The sequence below is a fragment of the Poecilia mexicana genome, unplaced genomic scaffold (assembly GCF_051168715.1).
Source record: "Poecilia mexicana isolate PSO_F unplaced genomic scaffold, ASM5116871v1 scaffold_18, whole genome shotgun sequence".
NCBI lineage: Eukaryota > Metazoa > Chordata > Actinopteri > Cyprinodontiformes > Poeciliidae > Poecilia > Poecilia mexicana.
Genome location: NW_028263387.1, coordinates 3,788,288 through 3,814,554, shown reverse-complemented (window position 1 = coordinate 3,814,554; position 26,267 = coordinate 3,788,288). Strand labels below are relative to the sequence as shown.

At 40.9% G+C, this 26,267-nt stretch overlaps 1 protein-coding gene across 2 annotated transcripts in view; it reads right to left on the bottom strand.

Moving 5' to 3' along the window:
• Positions 1 to 25,435, bottom strand: part of LOC106933619 (RAS guanyl-releasing protein 2) — a 63,755-nt gene extending 38,320 nt beyond the window's left edge. For both annotated transcript variants that reach the window (XM_015012987.2, XM_088016202.1), the window contains exons 1-7: positions 25,025 to 25,435; positions 4,806 to 4,939; positions 4,592 to 4,694; positions 4,354 to 4,410; positions 2,708 to 2,839; positions 2,179 to 2,329; positions 682 to 855 (exon numbers count right to left, since the gene is read on the bottom strand). In XM_015012987.2, coding sequence (XP_014868473.2) covers positions 682 to 855; positions 2,179 to 2,329; positions 2,708 to 2,839; positions 4,354 to 4,410; positions 4,592 to 4,694; positions 4,806 to 4,887 — 699 coding nt within the window. In that variant the 5' untranslated portion in view covers positions 4,888 to 4,939; positions 25,025 to 25,435. The remainder of the gene's footprint in view (positions 1 to 681; positions 856 to 2,178; positions 2,330 to 2,707; positions 2,840 to 4,353; positions 4,411 to 4,591; positions 4,695 to 4,805; positions 4,940 to 25,024) is intronic.
• Between the last annotated feature and the right edge of the window lie 832 nt (positions 25,436 to 26,267).

Below are 26,267 nucleotides of genomic sequence, written 5' to 3'. Positions count from 1 at the left end.
TTCCTCTGGAGGAGCAGGGTTGTGGTAAGAGCAAGACTGAATTAAAAGTAAATGGTAATATGTCTCACACATTTGAATCTTCACCAACAGAGCAATTTCTTTTCAAATAAAGGAGTAGATAATTGTTCAGTCGGTATGAAACATTAGCAAAAATCATCTAATTATTTTGTTTTGTTAGAGCAGAATTATGTCCTGCTTCAGATCAAATGTATGCAGTTAGCAGCAGGAGGAAACACAGACCTGGCGCCTCATCCACAATATGTTGTTTTCCTGCACATACTTTTATCAGACTTTTGGGGGGAGAAAAAAAAACATTTAATCATCTTTTTCTAAAAGTAATTTTATTTACTTGAGGCAAATTTAAATGCAATTAGGTAAATGCGCTCCATCACACGAGCCAGCGAATCTTTAATCTACAAGATACAAGGTTTTTCCTCCTGTACTAAGGTGCTCTCTAAGGAGATGTTTAAACACTTAGATAGATTTATTACGTTTTTTTTTTTTTTTTTTTTTTTTTCAGAACTGATGCTATCCGGTGGGAAATCAGAGGCTTATTGGTGCGCGCCTCAGCTCTGTTTCACGTTTTCCAAACAAGTTTTTGCTTTGCCGTGGCTCCGGGCGACGCAACCCTCCACGTAACTTCCTGGAAGCAGATCGCCAGCGTGCCGGGGGGTGACTAACCTGAGCCACCCTGATGAAATGGGAGACGACAGCTGCTCTCTGCTGGGCGGTGGGCTTGCTGAGCACCATGAGCTGGATCCACTGGGAGACGCTGTTGAAGAGCGTGATGAAGCGCTCCAGGATGGGGTTGTCCACCGTGCAGCCGTGCATCACGAAGCTGTGGTAGTCCTGGAACTAAGCAAAGAGGCAGGATGTCACTGAAAATGTTCTGCTGCAAGGAGAGATCCAAACAGCAGTTATCATATTGGAAATGATGATTTGATGATTAAAATTTCGTATCGTAGTAAATGATACAACTTGGTACCAAAAGTTATGATCCAAAATTATTTGATGTGTGAAATTAACAGAATGATGAAGCGAAGCAAAACCAAATGATGTCAAACACAGCATAACTGATATGTGTGTTATAAAAATATTTTGCATGAGAATGTTCAAATGACTGTCCTTTGAGCACATTTTCTAACCACACTTTTTCCTTCCACTTAACTTTCTATAAATATGCTTGGATACAGAATTCTGTCAACAGCCAGCTTTTCCAGTAGTAACGTTCTGTGGCTTCTGCTCAACAGCTGTGTTTCCATCCACTATACAATTGCACAATTTGACATATTTTAAAATAAGGTTGCTTATATGTAACTTGCAGGAAATTTCGGGGGGAAAAAAATTGTTTTCCAATAAAAAGTTTTAGTACTAGGAAAAGGTGTTTTTGGTTTATTTCACAAAACTACAACGGAAACACTTTTTACGCATCTCAAGAGTCACATTATCAACAACCGGATGTTGCCAATGGTGCAAACCACGAAGAAGAAGACGACAGGAAGTAGCAGGAGGATGATGACGTTTGATGGCGATATTTTTTAATGACTCGTTGCGTGAAGAAACTTATTTATCTGAGATATTAATTGCGTTTCTTAGAATGAGAGAATATTTAAAGCCTCAATAAACCTTTGCAGGTGTTTTGAGTTAATTATCTGATTAGGGTGTGACATCATGATTTTCTAATATTTCCCTTTTTCACAATATTCAATCTCAACGGGGTCAAATATGCTTTCAGGTAGGGCTGGTTTGGTTCGGATAGTTTTTTGTTTTGTATTTACACATGATATCTTTGTTTATGATCTTATATATTAAAATTTGATTTAAAAAAGCAAAAGAAATCATTAAGGGAGCATATACTTATTCTCTGCACTGTTAAGAACTGGACTGCATTGAAATGAATCTGATTGGTTGGAACTGAATTTGTTTCCAATGTGACTTTCTATGAAGAGATATGATTTTATTACGGTTTCTATAAGTAAGCATCTCATCTCCTCTTGTCTTCCAGAAATACAACCAAAAAATAAAAAATAAATAAAAAATCAACATTCTCTAAAATTAACTAAAAATACACACCGCGCTATGAAAGCTGACATCAGTCTTTATTGCTTAGCAACCAACCACGGTTAACCTGTGGCACTGATTTAAGAGCTGTGAACAAGTTGACTCTGAAGCACTAACCAGAATCTTGCAGAAGGATTTGTACTCCAGGAAGGTCAGGTGCTCTGCCAGCTCAGATGAATCAAGGTGGTCGAACAGCAGAGACATTTTCCTCTTTTTAGACACAGATGGGACACGCTGAGTCACCTGCCGCTTCCATTTATACGACGGCCTGTGAGCAGAGACACGGAACAGATTATTTTTCTTTATAGATGTTATTTTTAAACAGCGTCATAAAAGTCATGGGGACCTAGGTTTACAGCCACTGGAAAATGTGATATTACCGGCTCCCTCAGAAAGCCACAGAGATCCAGCTTTAATTGGAGAATTTGGTTTGTTTTTTTAACCTCCAAAAATCAAAAATCAGCTACATATTTTTAAATGGAGGTTAAAATGGATTCATACTTGAGTTTATCGTTAAAGAACCGAAACAAGTCACTAACCCTTCACGGTTTAGCAATGTCAATTAAACACAATGCTGACACCTGTGGAGACAGACTCCCAGCCCCACTGCCAACGACACGCAGCACTTAGCAGCCAGCTCACTCACACGCTGTCCAGGTCGATGAGCTGACTCTGTCTCTCATTGCCTTCGGTGGTCAGGAGGTCTTTAAAGTCTTTGATCTGCTCCTCCAGCTCAGGGTTCAGATTGAACTCAGCAGGGAACTCAGAGATCCAGTACCTGGAAGAAAGGCCGCAGGAAGAACAGCAGACGGATGAAGCTGTACTGGATGCTGAAAATAGTCTGAGTTTGTGCAGCTTGAAATGTTTCATAAATCTATTTTTCTGGATCGTTACTTTTGCTGCTAGGTGAAAATAGAAAAGTTCGATGCAGTGCAAGAGGCGCTCCATGTTAAATTTAACATGGAGTGTGTTGTGAAAGTGTTCACAATCCATTTTTCACATTAAAACCACAGTTTAGTGTGAAAATTGTCAACTGGAAGAAACATGATAAAAACAGAGCTGGGCTGTCACTTATTACTGAGAAGTTAATTGTGCTAATGCTAAAGCACTACGCTAACATAAGTGGAAGCTAATACTACGACATTACACAAACATGATATTTAGTGGATGCTAATGCTAAAGTGATAGAACAACCCTGCATTTAAAGGATGCTAAAACGTGCTAATACAGTATTTACTGGAAGCAAATACTAAAGCAAAGAAACAACACGGCATTCAGTGGAAGTTAATGCTAAAATGCGCTAACTTCAATTCAACTTATATCTGCCTTTGAAAGACCACAACCCTCATGCACCAATTAAATGTTGACATTATAGTTTACACTTTCGATAATATCCTCAGATATTATGTTTATATCATCTTCTCTATGGTCTGTGTTTTATTTTATTCCTGTACATTTTATGCTTTGGAAGCAAAAAGTCTGAGAAAATGTGAGAAAAGGAAACAGAAGTGCAACATAAGCAGAATATAAATGTCTAACTACTTTAAAAATTGTTAACAGTCGTTACCAAAAACCTCAACACAGATGTCTAATAGTGCTTTAGAATTTCTGCAGAAAAAATCATTTAGGGGAAGCTAAGTGTGCTAAGCATTTTCAAAGTTAGCAAAAGCACCAAACAACAAATTAGCTCTGATATTAGCGAATTAGGGGATTGGTGGAAATGTGCTCACAGCTGTAAAAAAAATAATAAATGTACAAATAAAAATCTGAAATGTGTGGAGTGCTGTTTCAGTTAGTCTTTTTTACTCCCTCTAAAGTTTCCCAAATATTACTTATTGATTCTATTGACCAATACTCAGTGCATCCAGAGAGCAGAAAACAGAAAAAAATGAATATTTAGTTTTAATACTTCTTGCACAGAAATCAGAAGCTGCAAAAAAAAAGAGATATCAGTAGATTAGAAATTTATAAGTTCTGTGATTGGAGATTGGACCCTTAATCTCTAATAAGATTTAGAATATTTGTGTTGATCTTCAATAAAATCCATCCACCGTTCAGCTTGTCTTTTATAAAATTGCTCTAGAACGCATCAATGTTCATACTTGTAACATGACAAAATGTGTAAAAGTTCAAAGGGTGTGAATATGTGAAACACTGTGAGGCAGAAATGAGAACAAGGAGGCTAATTAAAGAACGAGCATGAGAAGAAAGTAAACGATGACAGCTTTGACAGACGAGACAAAAAAAAAGACAACATGAGATCATTATCAGAGAGAGAGGAGAGATCATTACTTGACAAGGTGGCATATTCTCGTTCGACGTTCCTCGGTGCAGCTCTCCTCTCGGGATCTTGTTAAGTTAAGATGTAAAAATCTGTTTCGGGTTAAATACACAAGGACAGAAGAAACTAAGGCTTTTAGTTGAACGTATGTTTAAATCCTAAAATGAGGTTTGCAATTAACAGCTCTGTGTGTTTGTAGGCAGACACCAGAAGGGAAAACATTAAATGTACGCAGATGTCAAAGGATACTGAAGCACAAGCTTCCTGGCCATGTCGGTGGAAGGGATGTACCAGGGATGCATCATGAGGAACATGCGGACCAGGGAAGCGTCCTTCAAAGTGCCTTTCTCATCTTCAAAAACAAATCAAGTTTAGTCAGAATGTGCCGGCTTCCAACAGCCTGTACTTACTGCCAATAAAAGCCACATGAGTAATTTTTTTTCTGATGAGGTGAATGACGAACCGAAGGCTTGGATGCAGGCCTCCACCAGCTCATCCACCGTGGCAGACTGCTCTGATAGAATGGACTCCATGGTTCCCTCCATTCTCTGTGCTCACCTCGCTTCCTCCAGTCTGGTTGGAATCTTGTGGTGCTCACTGAAAGGAGAAGGATCAGAAAGTGAGCAAAAGACTCAGACTGTCTGAAGTCAACACAACCGGAAAACACCTTCACATCAGCTGTGCCTGGAATAGTCCCACTTCCTGTGAGGAGTTTAAAAACGGGCGTAAATGTCTTGCTAACTTTGCATCAGTGTTGTGTTCAAGACCACCTAACCCGAGACCAAGACAAGACCAAGACCAGAGTGTATCGAGACCGAGACAAGACCAAGACTTTTGGGGTCCGAGACCAAGTCAAGACCAAGACCGAGGGAAGTCGAGACCGAGTCAAAACCAAGACCAGCGGCCCGCGCTACATGACACAATAAAATGTAAAATATGATCGAAATTGCTTCTCAAAATAATCTGAAAGATCCATATTACCATAAAACACCTAGATATTAAATACTTAATACATTTTACCAATATTAAATATTCCATTTATGTGCTAAAAAGTGTGATGGTCTCGTGCCATCCCTAAAAACATAACGCCCTGGGCATTTGCCCATATTGCTCATGTAAGAAACCACCACTGTCTGCACCATTAAACATAGCAATTGAGGCAATGCCCTGATGGTAAATAACGCTCAACCATGAACACTGACCAAGGAGCAACAAGCAAGAAGTAACCAAACAGAAGGCGCTCATTGTGACTGTTTTCACTCTCTCTCCCAGTACATGAAGCCAGGTAGTCTGACACCATGGCAGACATTACAGCTGACACTTTGTACAAAAACAATCAAAGAGTGCATGCTCTGTGTGCTCTTTCGTTCTTGTGTTTTAGTTATTTGTTAATTTAAATATTAACGTACATAATAAAATAAAATAATGATGCAGTGTATACAGAGCATTACAAGAACAAAGAACGGGTGTTCTGTCAGGTCAGCATACGTTGTCAGATAGTCGTACGCTTAGCTCAGATATGCATACGCTGTCATTACCATATGATTTTATTTAATCAGCAACATAGAATCATGACGTAAATCATTATTAACAGTTATTAACAGTTGTATGGCATCCAGCTGCAGCCAGACCTGTTTTAAACACACTTTGAAACCATGACAACGCATGTATATCCATCTAGTTATCACATTATGTCATATTAGAAACAATTTAATGACTTATTTTCGTCATAACTTGTTGCGTATACTGACAACTCCACTGACGGTCGGACTTAATGCGCATGCGCTGGCATGGTACTCACTGCATGTATGGCTATGTGATAGAACACCGGCTATATCTGTCAGACACGTCATTATCATAAGATTTCATTTAATCAACAACATAGAATCATGACGTAGATCGTCATACTCTTTGTTATTAACAGTTGTATGGCATCCTGACTTAGCGGTTAAGTGAGTTTTACACGAGCTTGTGTTGTAGCTGACTCCAGCTGCAGCCAGACCTGCTTTAAATACACTTTGAAACCATGACAACACATGTATATCTATATAGTTATCATTGAAAACAATTTAATGACTTATGTTCATCATAACTTGCTGCGTATGGTGAACTGACAACTCCCCTGACGGTCGGATTTCTTAATGCTTAATGCATGTTATGCTATCCTGACAGCGTATGGCTATCTGATAGAACAACGGCTCTCAGTGAGTGACACTCCAGTCCTATCTAATAAGTAAAGAGCCGTGGAGAAGAATCGACTGTTTCTGAATGTCACATCACTATATTGCAGACTTTTGGACATAGCGTTGTCCCATATATGCGACAAGTCAGTCAACACCTCCGCACAATAATTCAGCACAGTGAGTGATAACATTTTTCATCACAATGCTTATGTGTCTCTGTACAGCTAGCTTTGCTAACATCACGTTAACGGAGCTTACCTTCTTTGAGCTACTTTTCTAAGTGACGAAAAAAGTTAGACGTTGACCCCACCGTCTGTGAAAGCGAAGCGCTGCTGAGTTAGCTGTGGCCATCGGATTTCTTACTATTTATGCAGCGCTATTATATTACTGATGATTAGACAAACATTTTCTGCCGCTGAGAGGAAACCACTGCGCATGTCCTGAAGCGCCGCGTGCGAGTGAAAGGTGGGGAGGGGAGGAGGAGGGAGAGTAAAAGGTAGGGAGTGTGGGGGGAGTAACAGAAACACGTAGTTGCTTGGATTTTAATCGGTGCGTTTTGCATCCACTGAAAACAAAGATGTTAAAGTGGACAGAATGCTGTATGTTTAGTGATATTTTCACAGTTGCGGTCTTGACTGGTCTTGAAATAAAATGCCGAGTCCTCAGCGCCCGAGACCGAGACAAGACCGAGACCAAATGCGGTCGAGTCCGAGACGAGACCGAGACCATCAAAAAATGGTCTTAAGACCGGTCTTAAGACCAAGACCAACTTCGAGTACCACAACACTGCTTTGCATTTTAAATGATTTAGTTGCTTCTGAACATGAGCTGACGTGTGGCAGACGATGCTGTGTTTGAAGGTTGAAAAGCTTTACTTCAGTGTCCAAACAGAGCAAAAAGGGGACAGTGGCTGATTTTCATGCCTTTGTGATGATAGATAAGAGCAGCTTCACATGCAAGTATCAACCGATCTGCCAAAATTACAGAAACCACGACTGATCGATCGATGAATCCTAACTTTTAGTCCATGTCGACAGTGACACGGATTATGAGCCAATACAAACATCGCCTACTTAAGAAGTGCTTACTCTGCGTTTTTGCTTGAAACAATGTATGAAAATGACAATAATGGTCAATAAATGTTATATCATGACAACTGCAACAGTCAATTCATCATAGCATTTCAGGAGAATAAGAATTTGATTCATTTTTTTAAATAAAAGCTAGGAGGTTACATTATGCATATTACATTACACAAAGTGTTTAATTTAAAGATCATGCTGATTGTAGTCAACCTAGATTTTCTTTTTCATCATGAAGACATCCTCACTCGTCTCCCTGAACTCCAACCTGCTAGATCAGGTATGGACTGTGAAGGTGATGAATAGATCATCAACATGTCTCAGCCTACCAACCACTGCTCTCAAACGGTCCGTTGTGACTGTGGTTCAATTCAATTCCGAAATATTCCACACAGTGATAATGCAATTATGATTACAGTAAATAGATTGAGCGGCTTTAATAAATAGCCAATGAATCTTTTTACATAACCACATTACGCATATGCATTCATTCTGAATGAGATATTTTGATATGAGGCAACAGTCTAAAGTTACCATCCTTCCATGCAGTTCCACAATCAAGACGTATCATCGCCCCTTTAAAATACCAGCATATTTTTAAGCTTTCTAAATAAAATGCATAAAATACATTAAAATGCAGTGTTTATATTAGTAATCTTTTCTGTTGACATAAAAATATTGTCAAGCATAAGAGGATTAGAAGACAATTTATGAACATGCCTCTGTGACTCAGGCAACATGAGCTTGGGTTTGTTTCCCCGCCACTGCGGAGGATCGCGGAGAAGGAAACGCTGGCGGACCCACAGAGAGCCTGACACTGAGGGAGGCTTGGCTGTGGATGGCCCTTCAGTAACGCTAATCACTCTTACACGCATTGCACCAAGCACATAGCAGATAATCATCTCTGTGAAAAGGTTAAATAATTGTTCTGCCTTACAGCGTAGCTAAACCACGCGCTGGGGAAGCAGTGCATTACTTCACTTCTCATACCGTTTTATCTTCGCTCATCTTGACTGATGTCTATTTGTGTCAACTGTAATCTGGGTAACTGTTTAACCACAGAGCACACTGCCTTGAGCTTTTTGACATTCTGTCCCCTAACACAAACACTCTCAGACACACAATTCTTCAATTTATTTTGGGAATTTAGGGCAGTTTTCACACCTGATAATCTGGTAGACTCGTATCCATTGGGGACCAAAACTGTAACATTTGTTACATTTTCAGGTGTTTTGCTTTGCTTTTAAACTGGACTGTGTCAGTTGAGCCAAACTCCTTGAAAAGCCTGATCCTCCACCCCTTGCCTTTGGTGGCGCTGTACCAAGAACCACTGAAGGAAGCAACATGAAAACCTCCTAAGAAGACACTGAGCGCAAATACCTTCTTCAGGAAATGCAAAACAGAAATGGAGTAGCATCAGATTTTGACAGTTACAGGATTTCATTTTCATCTCTGTCAGAAAACTTCAAACCATTTCTCCCACTAGTTGTTTCGGTTGTATTTACCCAGAATCCCCTGCGATCTAGTCTGCTTCCTCCTTTTTTAGCTAACTACAGTCTAGGTTTGTAGGAGGACAGAGTTTCCTTTTTTGGTCTGCATCAGAGTTTGATTGTGATGTCACACCCTCCCAAATGAATTACAGTTCACTTTAAGTGGACTAATCAGGCCTGGTGTGAATGCACCCAATGTGATAAAGCAGTACATAAAACTGTTTTAGAAATAAAATCTGACATGTACATTGTATTCAATATTCATTTCACTTCACCTTGATGACTCAAAATAAAACTTCTTCAAACCAATGGACATAACAGTACAATCCAGCTGTGTGTAATTTATGTCAGTTGTGCTGGCTATTCTGATTCTGGCCCCTGAGGTTTGTTAGAGACCATCATCATTTCCACTGAGCAGTAAAGCACAGGTTGCTGGGGTTCGGTACGCTGTTTCATGGTCCAACGATTTCAGGATGTTTCCACCTCCAGTTGGACTCTCACTAGGCAGAAAGGGTTAAACCCAACACCTGACATTATGTCACACTAGTGACGAGAAACGTGACTCACCAGTTTGACGTAATGTAGGTGTTTGCGTGACAAAAGTACATTACAAACTAGCATGTCTTGTGCTTGTCACAAATAACGATGCTTTCAAAAGTTGCAAGATGACAGCTTTCTGGGAGTGGACTTGGCAAGGAGGCCTTGCAACCGCAAAGACTTGGAGGTAGTCAACAATGTCAAAAGGTCAAAATGCCAGTGGAAACATGGTGGTCAGCAATAATAAGGAGAGTTAGATTCTAAAATGCCAACAAGAGATTTCGTCATTCAATATTGAGGAGAATTTAAATCTAGGCCATGAATGCCAAAGACCAGTCAGAGGGAATTGTGCTTCAACACACCTGAATCAGATCTCTGAATTCCCTCATCAGTTGTCCTTCAGCTCTGCAGAGGTCTTGTATCGAGACATTCATTTGATTCAGGCATGTTGGAAGGTATGCATCTCAAGGCTGGAGGATAGTAGCTCTAAAGGATTGTGGCTTTGCTGGTCAGCCGATATAAGAGGCTAACGATATCCACTGTTATGAAATTCCAAATGAAAGAATACAGCTACAAAAATGTACAAAAGAATATGTGCTTACACAAGTTGACTGACTTTATGACTGAACTTTGGATACAGACATGACAAGCTATGTGCAAGGCTGATAGAAAACCACAGCACAATCAGCAGGAAACCAACATTCAGTCTGCGGACGTGGAACTTAACTGATATCATAGTCTTACCAGCATGCCTAAAAAAAGAAATGCCTGCTGCATTTTTTGTTCTCAATTCGATTATATTGACTCAAAATGCTTGTCGGAGTAAAATTCACCTCCAAATTATCTCGTCTGTTGTCCTGTCTTTGATGCAGATTACATCACTGTCCACTGGCACAGACCAACATGAGAGAAACCCCCTTGGACTCGTTTTCTGTAAAGTGGCAAAGTTTAGCAACAAAACCACCAACACCACTCCCCTGCGGCCGCAACTCTTAACGGACGGCCTGTCGACGGCGAGGCTTGGTGAGCGTGAGAAGGGTGTGATAAGTGTGTGTACACATCAATTGTGCCTGACACAATGAAGCCTTTCACTGCGCTGCCTCTGCCGCAACACGGTGGGTGGACACGCTCAATTACAGGCCTCCGCAAGCTGCCATGGCCGCGCTCGTGTGTGCGGGGACGCTCGGAGGAGAAAAGAGAGAAAAAGAGGGAAGTGTGACCTGAAAGCTTCAGCGTCTCTGCATCACACTCATCAAAGGGAGAGAGAGAGACGACGGAAACCACTGTTATGATAAAAACAGAGAGCTAAACTAGTCAGCTGCAGATGTGTGATTTTGTACCCAGTTACAGAAAAGATTAGACTGCAAGAAAACTAGAAACTAGAAACAAGAGCTGCCCACAGGAAGCATGTTTGAGCTATAGAGCTGTGCTCCACTGAAGAATGAAACCTCACAATAAAAATACCACCGGCTGTGTTAGCCAACCATTATCTGAGCTCCAAGATCTAATCTTACCAGTACTGAACAAATTCAGGGCTTCTTCTATTTTTAATTGAACATTGTATTTATTACAGGAAAACAGCTTTCCAGACCAACCCGGCTCTACGTGACAATATTTAAACCTCAACAAGTGCCATCAAACAAAACGTCACTGAATCTTTTACATCACCATGGAGGAATCTGCTGTGAAGAATTGTTTTAATTTAGCTGATTAATGGAACTTTTAAGTTCCTCCCACAGCATCTCAGTTCAGACTTTGAATAGGCAACTGCAAAACTTTCACTTTCAGAACTAGAATTGCATACGCCAATGGATTCACAAGCTTGGTCAAACATGTTAAAACAACACAACTCTAATTTGTTCACTCAGTGCAATTGGGAGTACAGCAACCAATGTAAAACAAATGAAACAAACTGGCAACAATACGGCGACTACCATGAGTAGCAAAACAAAACAAAATGGTGGAAGCATCAACAGTTCAGCCAACAAACTTGAAGGCAGATATCTGGAAATATTTTTGGATATACTAAACAGGAAGTCAGCAGTGAACTGGATAATAAGAGTCGAATGGTGAAATAATGTGGAAGCAAACCGTCATTTCTAGACTGGCTGATTGGCTGATTTTGAGGCCATTATTGTTTGTCCACACATTACAAATGAAGTGCCACATACTGAATTTTATAGGTGAAGTTTTGGTGGCTTAAATGTATTTAAATTATTGCATTTTTGTATTGGTAAGGTCATGTTAAATAAAAAGCACATGATTAAATTGACGGCATCAGGTTCGATTCTTCATGTAAGAACTGGTGTTTCTACTACTCAGTTAGTGTCTACTATTTGAAGCTTTAGTTCTGTCTTCCATATCCAAGTAAAGCTGATACTACATGATAACCTTAACTGACTCGAAAATCTAACTGAATTGAAAATCAATCGAAGTGAATCATGAATCAAATCAATTTGGGAATTCCAAATTGATACCCAGCACTAGTAGTTCCTAATTGGTTTGGATGGATTCCTCCCCCCATCATGAAATAAAAACATTTTAAAGCTAAACTGAGGAAATCTGGTCAGAAGGCAGCATTGTGTAACTGACAGCGCTGTCTGAACAGAGACGGAGGAAAGTGATGTGTGCTCAGCCATAATCATCATTAACGATGCGGGGAAATCTAGATCTGAAAGGTTAGGGCACTTCAGTGACGAAATGAGCCGACTTCAGAACAGCGTGTTCTCGTGGCTGTGGAAGCATTTGAAGCGTAGGACTCTTCTCTCAATAGCTGTGATAGTGCAGACACACAGGGACCAAGGCTGCTTTTATCGGAAGCAGTCTGACACGGCGGCACAGCCTGTGCCCGTCGTGGTGATGATGCCATCTCGCCGTTGCGTGCAAGAACATCATCCATCACCGAACTGACAGCAGCGCTTTATCACAACCAGGAGAACAATTCTCCCAAAGTTCTCAGGAGGCTTTACTCTGACTTATTCTTTGACAGTTTTTCCCCTTTTTATGTTCTGTAATTTTGCTTTTGTTTCCACAAAAAGAGCGAGTGAAGGTGGAGCAGGCGACGAGGGGCTTTGGTGTCATCCACGGTTGCCTGGTGACAGCAGCCCAGGGCCATCGATCAGGCAGATTAAGGGGTGGGATGGGGCGCAGCGGGGATGGCTGCCTGGTCAATCCACAGCACACTGCTGCCTCACTGGACAATGAAAATGTCACATCCTCTGGCTGGACACAGACAGATACACTCTGACCGTAGCCTTTGTCATTTCGGCTGTTTCAGAGGAGCTCTTTCGGTTCTTCTGTCTACTTTCATCATGCAGAAACCTGTGACTTCTACCATCTGTTTTCCAGATACAGTTATTTGCTGCTCACAATTGTTTGCTTAGATTTTTTTTAAAAGCTATGCGCGATACATCAACATATTGGCTGCATCACATCAAACTGTGCCATAATGTGCTGTATTGTTTTGCGACATATTTCCTCTGCCTATATCTCATATCTTCTATGTTATACGGTGATGTGTTATTTTGTTTAATCTTTTATTTTTAATCAATCCGTATTGTATCACTTTGCTATGATTTTTTGCATTGAATCATATTACACCAAACTGTCTTTTATTATATTGCAATGTATCCCATCTTTTCATTCAATTAGGGCATTGACATCGGTATCAGCCAATATCAGTCATTTTTTAACACATCGGTAAGTAAAATTAAGTAAAATTGGGCCGATATTAACAATCGATGTTTAGTTCCATCTTGTTGTTGTGTTTCAACAGAGACAGGGGGCAGTCGATGTTTAGTCATGTGACAGTGACAGTGATGTGACAGGATTGTGAGGTATTCAACTGAAGGTGAGAAGCAATATTGTCATTGTGGTTGTTGTTTTTATTTAACAGTGTCATAATGGTAGAGAAATTTATACAATATCTGTAAATATCAGCCCTAACTCCAAATATCGATATCGGCCCATATATGCATATCAGTGCATTCCTATTCTTCTATTTATTTAATCATTTAAAAACCCATGGGCTTTTAAAAGTATTCAAACGAGTTCAGTGGTTCACATTTTTATATCATTTTACAAGGCTTTACTCTTGTTTGTATGATACACCAGCAGAAGGTGATACACCAACTGTACATTGGTCAGGTGTAGCTTGGTTTTCAGCTGCAGACAGAACCACCTCCTGCTGCTATTAAGTCTGCAGCTATTTACAGTAGGTCAACAACTATACTGCTTTACCCATTTAGAGAGGGAAATAGTTGGCCATTTTTACATCTGTGGATGCAATTTTTAAGTTGGATTTAGGTCTGAACTTTGACTGGGCCATTCTAACACATCGACAGTCAAGCTCTAGCAGGATTCCTTCCAGGATTGTCATGTATTTGGCACCATCCACCTTCCCAAAAACTCTGACCAGCTTCTTGTCAGTGCTGAAGAAAAGCATCCCTGCAGCTTGATGCTGCCAGTACCATTACACATTATGAGAATGGTATTTTCAGAGTAATATGCAAAAACAATTATGTAATGCTAATAGGTTCTAATTTGACCTCATTTGGACACAGTAGCTTCTTCCTCATGTTTGCTCTCTCCCCATGCAGGTCATGTGGAAAACTTCAAATGCAACATTTTTATGATTCCTTCTTGCCGCTCTTCAACAAAGACATGGACAACGGTTGTCCTCTTAGTAGATTCCTGTGAATTTCTGCAGTTCCTCTACAGTTACCATGGGCTGTTCAGCTGCATCTCTGATTATCGCTCCCCTTGTGTTCCAAATTAATGTACCCTAATTATCAGTTAGGTTTGTTCTGAGGTCAACTGGTTGCACCACATTTGATTTAGGGGTATCATTACTTCAGTTATGCTCCACTTTGTAGTAGCCTGCCAAATCAAGTCTCAATTAAACCCTTTGAAGTCTGTGGCTGTAGTGTGATAAAACATCAAAATGTTGAAGAAATACTTTGGGACGCCATTGTCCTGTCCTAATAGCAAACTGCAACGTAGAACTTTGATATTAAAAAAAGGCAAGAGAGTATAAATAATTCCATTAGTGTGTGAAGAACACAACTCCAGCTCTGACTAATAACATGACAGTCACAAACACGCAAACAATTCTATCTGTCTTGGTATTGGTTTTTCCATAATGAGCTTATTTCCACACTTGTACATCCCCTGAACAAAGTACAGCCTCCATGCAGTCATTAATGAATTCGTTTTGATTTCTCTCCCTGGTGTTAGGTTTTACCAACACTGACATATGCTTTTGTGAATAATGGTTTTGAGCCAAATAGCAGATGTGTATAAATAAGATCTTAAATGAGTCATATTCCTGGTAATATTCCTGGTCTTCCAAATGTGAGGGTGTGATGTGGTTTATTAATACTCAGAAATTGGATACAAACCCAGCACAAACAATAACAGAAACGAAAGCATTGCTTGTGAGTAAATGGATCAAATGACCTTGCTAGGTTCTTAGCATTTTTTATGAAGTTTGCTAACAATTCTGTACAAATTAGCCACATCCAAACTGAGGTTTACTGGGGTTAGTCCCTGAGCTAAGAAGAACTAGACCTGGAAATAAAAAATCAGTGAATCCTAAAAATGCTTATAACTGCCTTTTTTAAAACCTTTTTTAAACCGTTAACATACTTTAATATGCATTAATATGCACAATGGAAACCATCTTAGCACTGCAACAGAAGCTAGAACTCATAATATTCCTAATTCAATAGCACTTAGCTTCCCAAGATGGATTTTCCTTTGATATGCTGAAAAGAATCTGTGAATAGGCGAGATTTCTGTGAATAATTTGGCTTTAAATTCTACAGAAACACGAGAATCGTCAAATACTGAACCCCAAACAGCTGTGGGCCCAGGGTATGTCAGGCAGTAGAAGTGACTTGAAAACTGTTGTGAAGTTTTCACTTGACAAAAATCAAGTGAACAATATAAACTGCAAATTCACAGTTTGATGTGTAAATCATGTTTGCTAGGAGACACGTCTGATCACACTCCTCTACCAAGCATCTGTTTAAAGTTAGCCAGGTAGATTCAGGCTTCCAGCAGTGGCTTCGCTCCACATCTAGACACTTTTAGAGTTTTTTTTTTTATTCTGTGGTTAGCTCTGAGCTTTATTAGCTTGATTGTTCAATTCTTGACTGTATGTTGTTTTCTTTACAACTTTGCAATATTCTGGTTTTATTATGCAAAGCACCTTCAAGCGTTTGGCTGACGAAAAGTGCTACACGAATCAACTGCTGGCTAGTTCTGCTCATTTTTAACTGTATAAATGTTTAATTTTCAGAACCAGAACTTTTTAAAGCACCTGCTGTCACATGATAATAATAAAGTATAGCTGAACAGTTCAAACCTGATAAAAATGTTGCTGACGGGTAACTTCAACAAGGATATGAACCATTTCTGGAATCAAATATAACTGGGACTATGAGTTCACAGTAATTCTGAGTTGGGGACATAATCTCATCCTCTTGTCCTAATCGAGTGAATAAGCTATACAAGCACCACTTTTATCACAGCACATAGACAGACTGGACTTATCTCTGGCCTAACACCCTCCAGTTAGTCTCAGGAAGTTGTAGTGAGAAGCTATGTGACGGCACAGATAGAGCTGTCCAGAAAAGACCACAGAGCAGCAGCAGAAGGCATGGATCTATTTACAGACTGCAAGGTACTGAGAGCAGGAAGAGAAATATTTCCTTTTCCCTGGACACGCAGAGTGCAATGCTGGTGGGGGATCACCGGCTGCAAACACAGATTAGCAGCCGCCGTTCTTCCTCAGGGAAGGGAGGAGGGAAAGAGAAGGACGGAGAGAGCTTCAGCTTATTCCAACATGGAAAACGGTTGGCTGAAGAGGAAGAGAAAAGAAACCCGAAGGCTTCGGAATGATAAAAACCCTAGAAGATGATGAAAAGCTACTCGGATGTGTTTGTTAAACAAATCATTTTCAATAAATTTGGAATAACAGAAGGAAATGATGGAGAATAACATGCAAATTTAATAAGGTCCTGCTGGGACGTGACAGCTGGGAGCTGCACGCTCTAAAACAACAACGATAAAAAAAAAAAAAAAGAAAACAAAACTGAAAAGTCACGCCACATGTTTCACATCTGGCACACTGTAATATTTCTCATCTCTGTGCTGTGACTTTACATGACGCGTGGGGGAGGGACAGCAGCACGTTCTGGTAGAGAAGCCAACAGTGCATCTTTGTGTCACAGCGCTTTGTTTCCAGGGCCTTCCTGCTCAAATGTCTGTCCGTTAAAACAGATGTGGGGAGTTTTTGCTTCGTGACAAATACCGGAAGGGTGTGTGAGTTCATGAAATGTGGAGGGTGTATGCGCCTCTGTGCACTTAAAAAAACAAACAAAAAAAAGAAGTTAAACTTAGTTCACGCGTTATTCTGAATTGGTGTCAAGACTTTTTGACTGTGAGATAAGGCCTGGTGGCATATTGGGCAACGGAGCAAACATGAGATATGGCGTCTTGCGACACAGCCGGTCTTCTCGGTGAACCTTACGCTGCTCAATCTCAGAACTCGCCTCCTCCGTGCCTCTGCAACGCCTCACTGTGGAATCTCACTTCCTGTTGTGACACAGGCTTTCTTCTAACACTGAAGATTTTAAAGTCTAAAGTAGCACAGTCAATGTTGAAAGATTAAGAATCAGTCTTATATGTTGGTCTGACATTTAAAAGTAATTGACCCCCTTATAGATGTCTTCCAAAATCCGACAAAGATAGCCTGACCAAATACACAAATTACTTTTCAATTGATGGTTGTATTTATTAAGGTATCCAAATCAGTCTGACCCTGTGTGAGAAAGTATTATAATGTCCTTAAATTGTGTGGCAACTTGCAAAGTGTTTCTTATACGATTATAGAGTAATTTAGACCAACTCTTCTTTGCAGAATTGTTTTAGTTCAGTGTTTTAGCAGTGTTTCCATCCAATTGTCATGCAAATTCTGAACAAGCTTTTAAAAAGTTGTAAAAAATAATAAGAGGGAAAAAAAGTGAATTAATTTCCTTCTACTTCTTTGTGTTAAATTCAGCCAGTCTGCAATTTTGCCAGATGTTGATGTAACAGGAAGTTGAGGTTGCTAGCTCTGTGCATGGACCACGCATTTCAGAAGAATGCAGAGATGGTTCAGGAATGTGCTGCTGTTGGCCAAGTTGTAGTTGTTATTGGTGATGTTACACGCTGCGCAGAGACCTAGAGCAAAACATTTTATTCTATTCACTCTAACAGCAGAAACAGCAGATCAGTCATGTGATGTCAGACCCTAAATGTGTTTCCATCTTCTCTCAACTTTTTCTGAAAAGCCAAAACCATCCCCAGCGATTCCATCAACCTTTTCTAATGCACATAAAGAACATTGATGGTCACATGGCTACTGGAGGACATCTGACCAACGGTTTCTTTAGAGTCATACTACAGCATCTCGGTTAGATTAAGCCCCATCTTTAGCTAAGCCACTCTGATACCTTTGTTTAGTATTTTAGAGCAAATGGAGGCGGAAATGTTGGTGTTCTTTGGATCATTCTCCTTGAGCTTAAAGGTCACAAACTAAAGGCCGGACATTCTTTTTTAGAATTTTGTGTGAGCAGAATTCATGGTTCCATCACTTCCAGCAAGTTGTCTTGTCCTAGGTACGCTTTTCTCTTAATGAATTGGTGTGTTTGTTTTTACCTGATGAAACTGGATAAAAATCTTATTTTTCTAGCCTACAGAATAATTTCCTTAAAGCCTTTGTGTTCTTTTTGGTCAGCCAGGCTTTTGGCTTTGGAACAGTGTCATAGATGATGTCCAGTCTTTTTTTCTTCATTGTTCAATCATAACTAAGAGAAGTGCTTTAGATGTTGCTCTGGGTTTTTTTGTGACCCCCCTGGATGAGATGCCAATGTGCTCTTGGAGAAGTTACGATATTCCGGCCACACCTGGGAAAGTTTGTCAATGTTCTGTGTTTTCCAATTGTAGCTATCAGCTCCTAACTGTTGGTTGGAAACTTGAAGCCTTAGAAATAGTTTTGTACTCTTTCCAGACGGATAGATGCCAGTGATCTGCCTTCTTCATGGAAACAAATGGGCATATTTAAGTTATATATTGATTCTACAAGTCTGGCAGTAATCGGGTCGCAGGGTGGCCAAACTAAAAAAGATTTAAGAAGATGGGAAATAACTTGTTCACAGGCCAAGGTTGTTTAAAAGGTTTGTTCTCTTTAACTCATCATTTAAACACAGCTTTTTGCATTTGATCATGCTATTCTCTGATTTTGAAATGTATTTGAAAGGAGGCACTGCACAGTAGATCTGGTGCAGGATTAGGTACAGGCAAATCATCCAGTCACTCTCACACACTCTTTTCTTCTTAGGAATCCCTGTGGTTTTCAGGGCAATCACAAAAACATGTGCATTTTGAGGCTAACCTGTTGAAAGTGAGATTTCATCAGTTTCACTTCCTGCTGCCTGTCAGGGTTCTCTGCAACAATCACTCTGGACTTGTTCAGAAGTGAACCCTGCACATTTCTCATTCAGCGGGTCCGGGTTCAGTTACGGATGCTTCCTGTTTGTGTATTCATCCCCTAAAAACGCCTTGCAGCCCTTGATTGGAGCCACAAATCCCTCCGTTTCCTGTACACATAATGCACTACTGATTCGGCAGACTTCCATGAAATGTGGAGAAGGCTGCAGGTGGGCGGTGCAGTCATGCAGAGTCAGAAGAGAATTTCATTGTGATTGTTGGTGCAAGGCCCACTTCGGCTTTCGGTTCCCTTTGTGAAAGTGGACGCCCAACACCTGTAGCACAGATCGGTGCCAGTCAGCTGAAACTTTAACCAAGCCCCATCTAATAGCCACCATCGCAGTAATTAACTGCCTGGAGTAATTACTTGCTTGACTTAGTTAAGTTAATTGTGTTTTACTCTGACTGATTAAATTTACGCATCAGTTTGATTTAGGTTTGTTGGAGCCTGAAACTATCCCGTCTCCACTGTCTCCCGCTAATGCTGAATCTGCTCCAGAGAGGAGAAAAGACAAGCATACAGTACCTTCAAACTAGGGGTGCAACAATAGATTGATTTTCTTAATTTTGGGAAATTGCCGATCAACTGATGCTTACCTGAGAATCCGACCTCATCAACCCATCTGCACAAGTCTGAAAATCATTCACTGCCCCGTCCAGCAGGTCATGTCTACATGTGTGTGGTTAAGAAAAGTCTCCCCACTGTTGCCAATTTAGCAACTTTGTTGCTATATTTTAGCGACTTCACGGACAAAAAAATTGGTTTCAACCAGTCAGATATTTTAAAGATTGGTGATCGACCACAAAACTGCAATTGGTGGACCTCTACTTTGAACTCTGAACTTTTTCTCAAACTTCTTTATTTTACTGTGATTTTAAGGCATAAACTTTGACTGGATCATTCCAGCATGAACAGCATGATGCTTCCACCTCCATATTTTATAACATGGCTGATGCGTTGAGAGTATTGCGCCATCTTAGTTCTAATGTTTTTCATGCAGACTACGTTGCTCCTTTTTTGGTCTTTTCTGACCAGAGAACCTGCTGTCCCCTGCCTGGCCTGTGGCAAACAGGAAGCAGGACTTACTGTGGCATTTTTATTTTTAAATGTCCAAATCTTTCATAAGGTCAGATATGTGGTGTTGCTATGTCAACAGATTCATCCACCTGAATTGTAGACAACTTCCACTCTCCAAAGTTACCATGGGATAAACTCCTCTTGCCTGGTTTGTTGTCTTAGACAGACGGCTATTTCTTGGTACATTTATAGTGCAGTTCTCTTTTTATTCAGACTGAAGGATTTGAGATTTTCAATGCTTGGGGAACTGTAAATAAACAATCATTGTATTTTCACTCAGGTGTCCGCTGATTGATTGTGCATGTGGGTTAAAAGACTTTCTCAGAACATGACACATGGCTCATTTTTGATATTTTTATTTACAAAAAAATAATAATAATACTATTTTTTCTCTCCTACATAGTTTTGTACTACTTTCATTTCTATCACATAAAGTTCCCCAGAAATTCAATAAGGTTTCTGGTTGTGGCATGACAACATGAGGAAAAACTTAAGGGATGTGAATATAAGTCACTGTATCTGACCTACGCTCCCATCCCACGGTGACGCCACATTAAAAAACAAAAAAAGGAGAGCTCTGACTCTACATACAAGACATCACAAAGTTCCCCTGTGATGTTTGATTCTCAGTACGGCTGTTGTTCTGCCAACATGGTGGGAGTCAAACTAAATCTGACTCCAGCTCTTCCTACGCTTGTACATTCTTATTTCTGCAACAAAAATCTATTCTCCAAAAAAATCAACTCCAAACAAATAGCAAGAGGAGAGGCTCAGATTCAGGTGTATTGATTGCTGGAAATGAAGGGCACAGTTCCAGGACATGAAACAATTGGATTAGCAATTAAAAAGCCAGCAGCCAGCCGCAGCTCGCAGCCGGAGCGTCGATCCCACCGATGACCAACATCCAGCCCACGTGTCTGAGCGTGCTGCTGTCTGTCTGCTTTCTGGGATGGCTTTACTGCTGTGTGGATCGATTTCTGCCTCGCTCCTTTCTCTTCACCTCCTCGTTCCAAATCTGTTTCTAGTGGTCGGCCGCCATGCAGAGACAGGCTTCCACGATGGAAACCAATTATGGCTGGATTTCCTGATAAGTGCAACACTGCGGCAGGTTGAGGAGGAGAGAGAGGAGGATGAGGCTGGGAAGCTATGCTAAATATCAGGGGTGACTGCTTCAGAGGCCATCAGTAATTGCTCTGCGGCAGCAGAGGCGAGCCAGCAGGAACGGAGATGCAGAGTTTTTGCTTTGTGAATCTCCTCCCCGCATTCTGCCGGCCGACTGAGTCCCTGCGAACCCGACCTTTTTGAAGCAGCCGTATCTTTCAAGTCAAGGACCACTTGAGGGCTGGGGATGCGTGAGATCACAGAGGCCACGGGCGGCTCTGAGGTGACGGCCTATCAGACGAGGCCGGCGCGTGTGGGAACGGGTTTGCTTCCTGCTCTGCTGACTTGTCGGTGTGTGAGTGGGCAGGCGGCGTCTGATGGTTAATGCGGCGCGGCAGCTTCATTTGCATCCTCTGAATCAGACGCTGGCCTGGATGAACGGGCGCACAAAAGCGAGTTTGTTCCGAAATTCTAAATAGGCGCGGATAATCAGCAGCTGCACTGGAAATAACAAAGTGACTTTTCTGCCTCGCAGGAGGAAGAGACTACAGCTGTCGTCATGGTAATGATGAGAGCCTGGCCCTATGCCATACGGATGTCAGGACTGGTTAAAAACATCTGGTCACCAACAGGTAGAATTATGTGAACACAACCTCCAGTAATCAAAGTTTGGCATTAGGAATGCACCGGGCCAATACCGATAACCAATATTGCAGTTATGGCCAATAACCTACATATACCAATATTATATATATTTCCCAAATCTTTTGACACTGAAAAAACAACCAAATGCTGACACTGCTTCTCTCCTTCGGTTCAACACACCCTAATCTTACGCTGCATCACTATCACATGACCAAACAAATACCACATGATCACTCAAGGGTCCACTGATTTATCAACACCACTTTCCTTCATTTAGAAAGGAAATGAAGGAAAGTGGTGATCGACCGATGCGTTCATGTGAAGCCGATCTTATCCACTGATCTTATCAACCTCAGCAAAGGTCTAAATATCAACCACTGGCCTCTTCTGCTCTCCCATGAGGTTTGACTATTTTATTGTTTAAGATCCTAAAAAGTCTGTCTAATTTCTAAAAGACAAAGTAAAAATGATTCATGTGTTTTTAGGCTACACACAGCAATATTCAAAACTTTCTTTACATTGTTAAACGCTGATTACTTCTCAGCTTTGTCAGCTTATTTCTTTTCATAAAGGTATTTGGGCTATAATTTTTTTTTTTTTTTTTTTGCAAAATTTGCTTACATTTTACTGATGAATAATATTTTGCACTCACACATGAGGTAGTGTAGCTGATTCCACATTGCAACAATGTGTGGTCACACCACAGAGCTAACAATCTGGAACCAGTGCAGTGAAAGCACATGGTAAACATGTGCCACATACAGCTTCACACCTGAGGCTCAACAGATCTGAAATCAGCCTGAGCTGCCAGTCTGCATTGGTTAAGTCACGTTTTATATTGGTTCAAGCCATTCTGAAGCCCATGAACCCAAGCAAAGTTTTAGTTCTCCGTTATTGTTACAGTGATAAAGTTCAGTTAGACGTCAGATTGTTTGATGTATAAAAAAATCTATAGAAGCAATTTTTTTAAAAATATATTTAAGATATAAACCAGTATTTTAAATTTGTTGTCAGGAGACATCTCGGACTTATATTAATCAAGTATCTTCAAAAAATCGATTCTGAAGAAGCTTCTGGCTGAAGACTAGCGGGTTACGCTAACGTCTTACTGCCTGCTAACAGCTCCAGGTGTTAAAACCATGATGTAACAGGAACATGTGCTGGATGACCCCCAGTGGCGCAACTGCATATTATTCAGGTGGATGCGAAAACATAAATCGGCGCCCCCCACCCCCCAACGGAAGGAACTTCAGGGTGAAGGAGCGACGCTCACCGCCCCCACCCTCCCCTCCAGACGGGGTTTTGGCGCCCCCTCTGGTGCTGCGCCCCTATGCGTTGCATACGCTGCATACCCACTTTTTGCGCCTCTGATGACCCCAACTCTGCTAAACCATTTTTTTTTTCATTTGAATTGTGTTGTTGTCTGATCAGAGGCAGAAAAAAAAAACAGAAGAGGGACAAGGATAAAAGTCTTTCAAAGTGACTGACAGGTAGTAGATGAGTTATTTCAGTCTTTCAAGAGGGGGCTTGTAAATATTCAGGTTAGCTAAAGTTAGCGGTAAAATGTTGTCTTTAAACTGTGTACTGTAGTTTGAGGTGTATGGGGGAGCTGCAATGTGTCCGCATGCATACACACCTCAGAAAGTACTTAGCTGCTATCCTAAATACGACTTGCGGTTCAGATATTTTATGAGGTTTTTTTTTTTTTTAGATGCTAACTGATCACCTAGAAACTTCAACCAGAAACGTTCAAATGTGTGTAAAAGGCAACATACTCCTTCCAGTGTATTCCACTCAAGTTATTTCTCAGGAATGTGGCATGTTATGTTTCACTACTCAAGGAGACTTTAAATAGTCATAAATAATGAGGTAGCTTCATTTTTTCACACACTATAACTCCTGCCATCTGCAAAATAAACAGTGACACGGCAAAAAATGTAAGCACTGTTAAGTCGAGGCCGTGCTCACCTCATTTTACAGCCTGAGAACAATGAGTTGTTTGTTTTTCTTTTGTTGTTGTTGTTATTGTTGTTTTTACGACATACCGTAACGTAAGACTCGAGAATTGCGGGAGGTTGCCACGACTGTAATCCCGTTCAAACGTCCACACAGACACCCAGTTACAAGTGAAAATCCCCGCACTGGAGCAGCTCAACATTCAGCAGGATAACACTGCGGGTGAAGCTGGCATTCAAACATGCTTCCTAATCCGTCTCTGCGCTGAGGGTGGCGGGAGAAAATCACCTTAAATCACCACAAGCAAAGCGCGTCTGCAGCCTTGCGTAGGGGAACAAGTCCCGTCTGATTGAGGGAGCAATTCAGGTTCAACCTTTTGTGCTGAATTTAAGCAGCCAATGCGAAAAAATAAATAATAATAATAACAATAATAATAATAATAATAATAATAATAATAATAATAATAATAATAATAATAATAACACAATAATGAAGAGCTGGAATTTATTGCAATTAACAGATCCAACTTGAAGAAGCCGCCTCTAATTTTAGGAACAGACCTGCTTTCCTCCATCACCACTGGGAGCTCTGCTCAGAGCCCATTAAGCAAATTTCCATATTCTGACAATCATAAAGCAGGTTTATGTGTCTTATCAGTGCAGCCGCAGCACCCGAGCATTCACATTATGGCTGTTGGAAGCCATAAAGTTAATGTGTGCATGCGGTCATTCCTGCACACAACAACCACCAGTCACCAGGTGATTTTGCGCGCGCGCGTGTGTCCGTGTGTGTGCGTGCACACTCCACCATCACTGACTCTGAGCAACAAGTAGATCCATCTAACAGTAACCTCCACTCACACATGCGATGCCTGATTTAATCAACCTATAGAAAACACGGACGCAGAGACACGTCCAGCCGTGATTATCCCGAAACAAACCTCTGGATCGACAGAGATGTTCCAAATAACAGATCCGCACAAGAAAGTGTTAAGAGATGATTCTGTGTCTGCATGAAAGACGCACGAAGTAGCGTCAGTGTGTGCACTAACAGGCAAGTTGTGGTCCGGCGCTTACCTTCAGAGTTCGCGGGGTCCCATGCTCCGGGAGGACGGGCTGCAGAGGGAACAGTGGTGGATGAGTTTAGCCTCACATCACAGCGTCAGCTCGGCCACCAACTGGGAGCTCAGGGACCTGCTGGTCGCTCACAGGCGGAATGCACAACGAGTCATCAGGCGATTTCCGCTCGGTTCGCTCCTCTCAGAGTTGGTACTTGTTGTTCTGTCGGGTCATGCGGCTGCTTCTTTTTAATAATTCTTATCAGCTCTTGAGAGATTTAAAAGAAGAAAAAAAAAGCCTACACAAAGTGCTGTGATGCTGACGCACTCGGAAGCGACTTGGTGTGGGTGTGTGTTGGCGTGCCGCTGAGCTCGGCCATCGGCTCGCAGCTGGAGCGCCTTCCAGCTGTGCGACCGACAGATCGCAGTGCGGAGCCACAGTCCCGCCTTCCGGCAGCACCGCGAAGGCACCGCGCTTCAGTCCGCGTGCGAGGCGGCCTGCGAGCTCCACACGTATACATACACACATACTTACATACATACGTACACATACACACATACTTACATACATACGTACACATACATGTACACACCGCGGCGGTTGAAGTACGCTTAACACCAGAGGGAGTTTGTATAGCGGGAAAGTTACAAAAGTACCGAGTTTTCTCCGTTTAAATCGTGCGCTGAACGGTTTTTATTCCAACACATAATACGGTTTTCTTGTCAGCTGTTTTAACATTGTCGCATTAAATAGGACTTTATTTTAGTTATTTTCCATTTGAAATAATTAGGATGCACTGTAAGAAACACAGCAACCTGTTACTACATCAGATCTGCCCCTTCGCGTCACGTCACGTGTTGCATTCATTGAACAAGAGAATGAAGGAGAATTGCGTTTTAGGGAGATTTTTTTATTGTTACATTCTGAATGTAGTAGTTATCTACAAATAGATGGTAAAAGCTTATTTATTATTATTTATTTTTTTATTAGACTTTCCCAAAAGATGGGGGACTTATTTTAGATAGCTTGGCTATTTTATCTTTTATGTTCATCTTTTATGTTGGCTACACTTATTGTTCATACCCCTTGGATAGTAAATTTAACGTAGCCTTTTAGTTTTGACAATTATCTTAAGATTGGAAGTAATATAATTTTGCATCAGCTAGAGAATTTGTGGAAGAAGCAATTTTTTTAAAGACACTTTTTTATGCATAGTAGATTTATATTGTTTTGTTATCTTTTGAGAAATGCCTGTCTCATT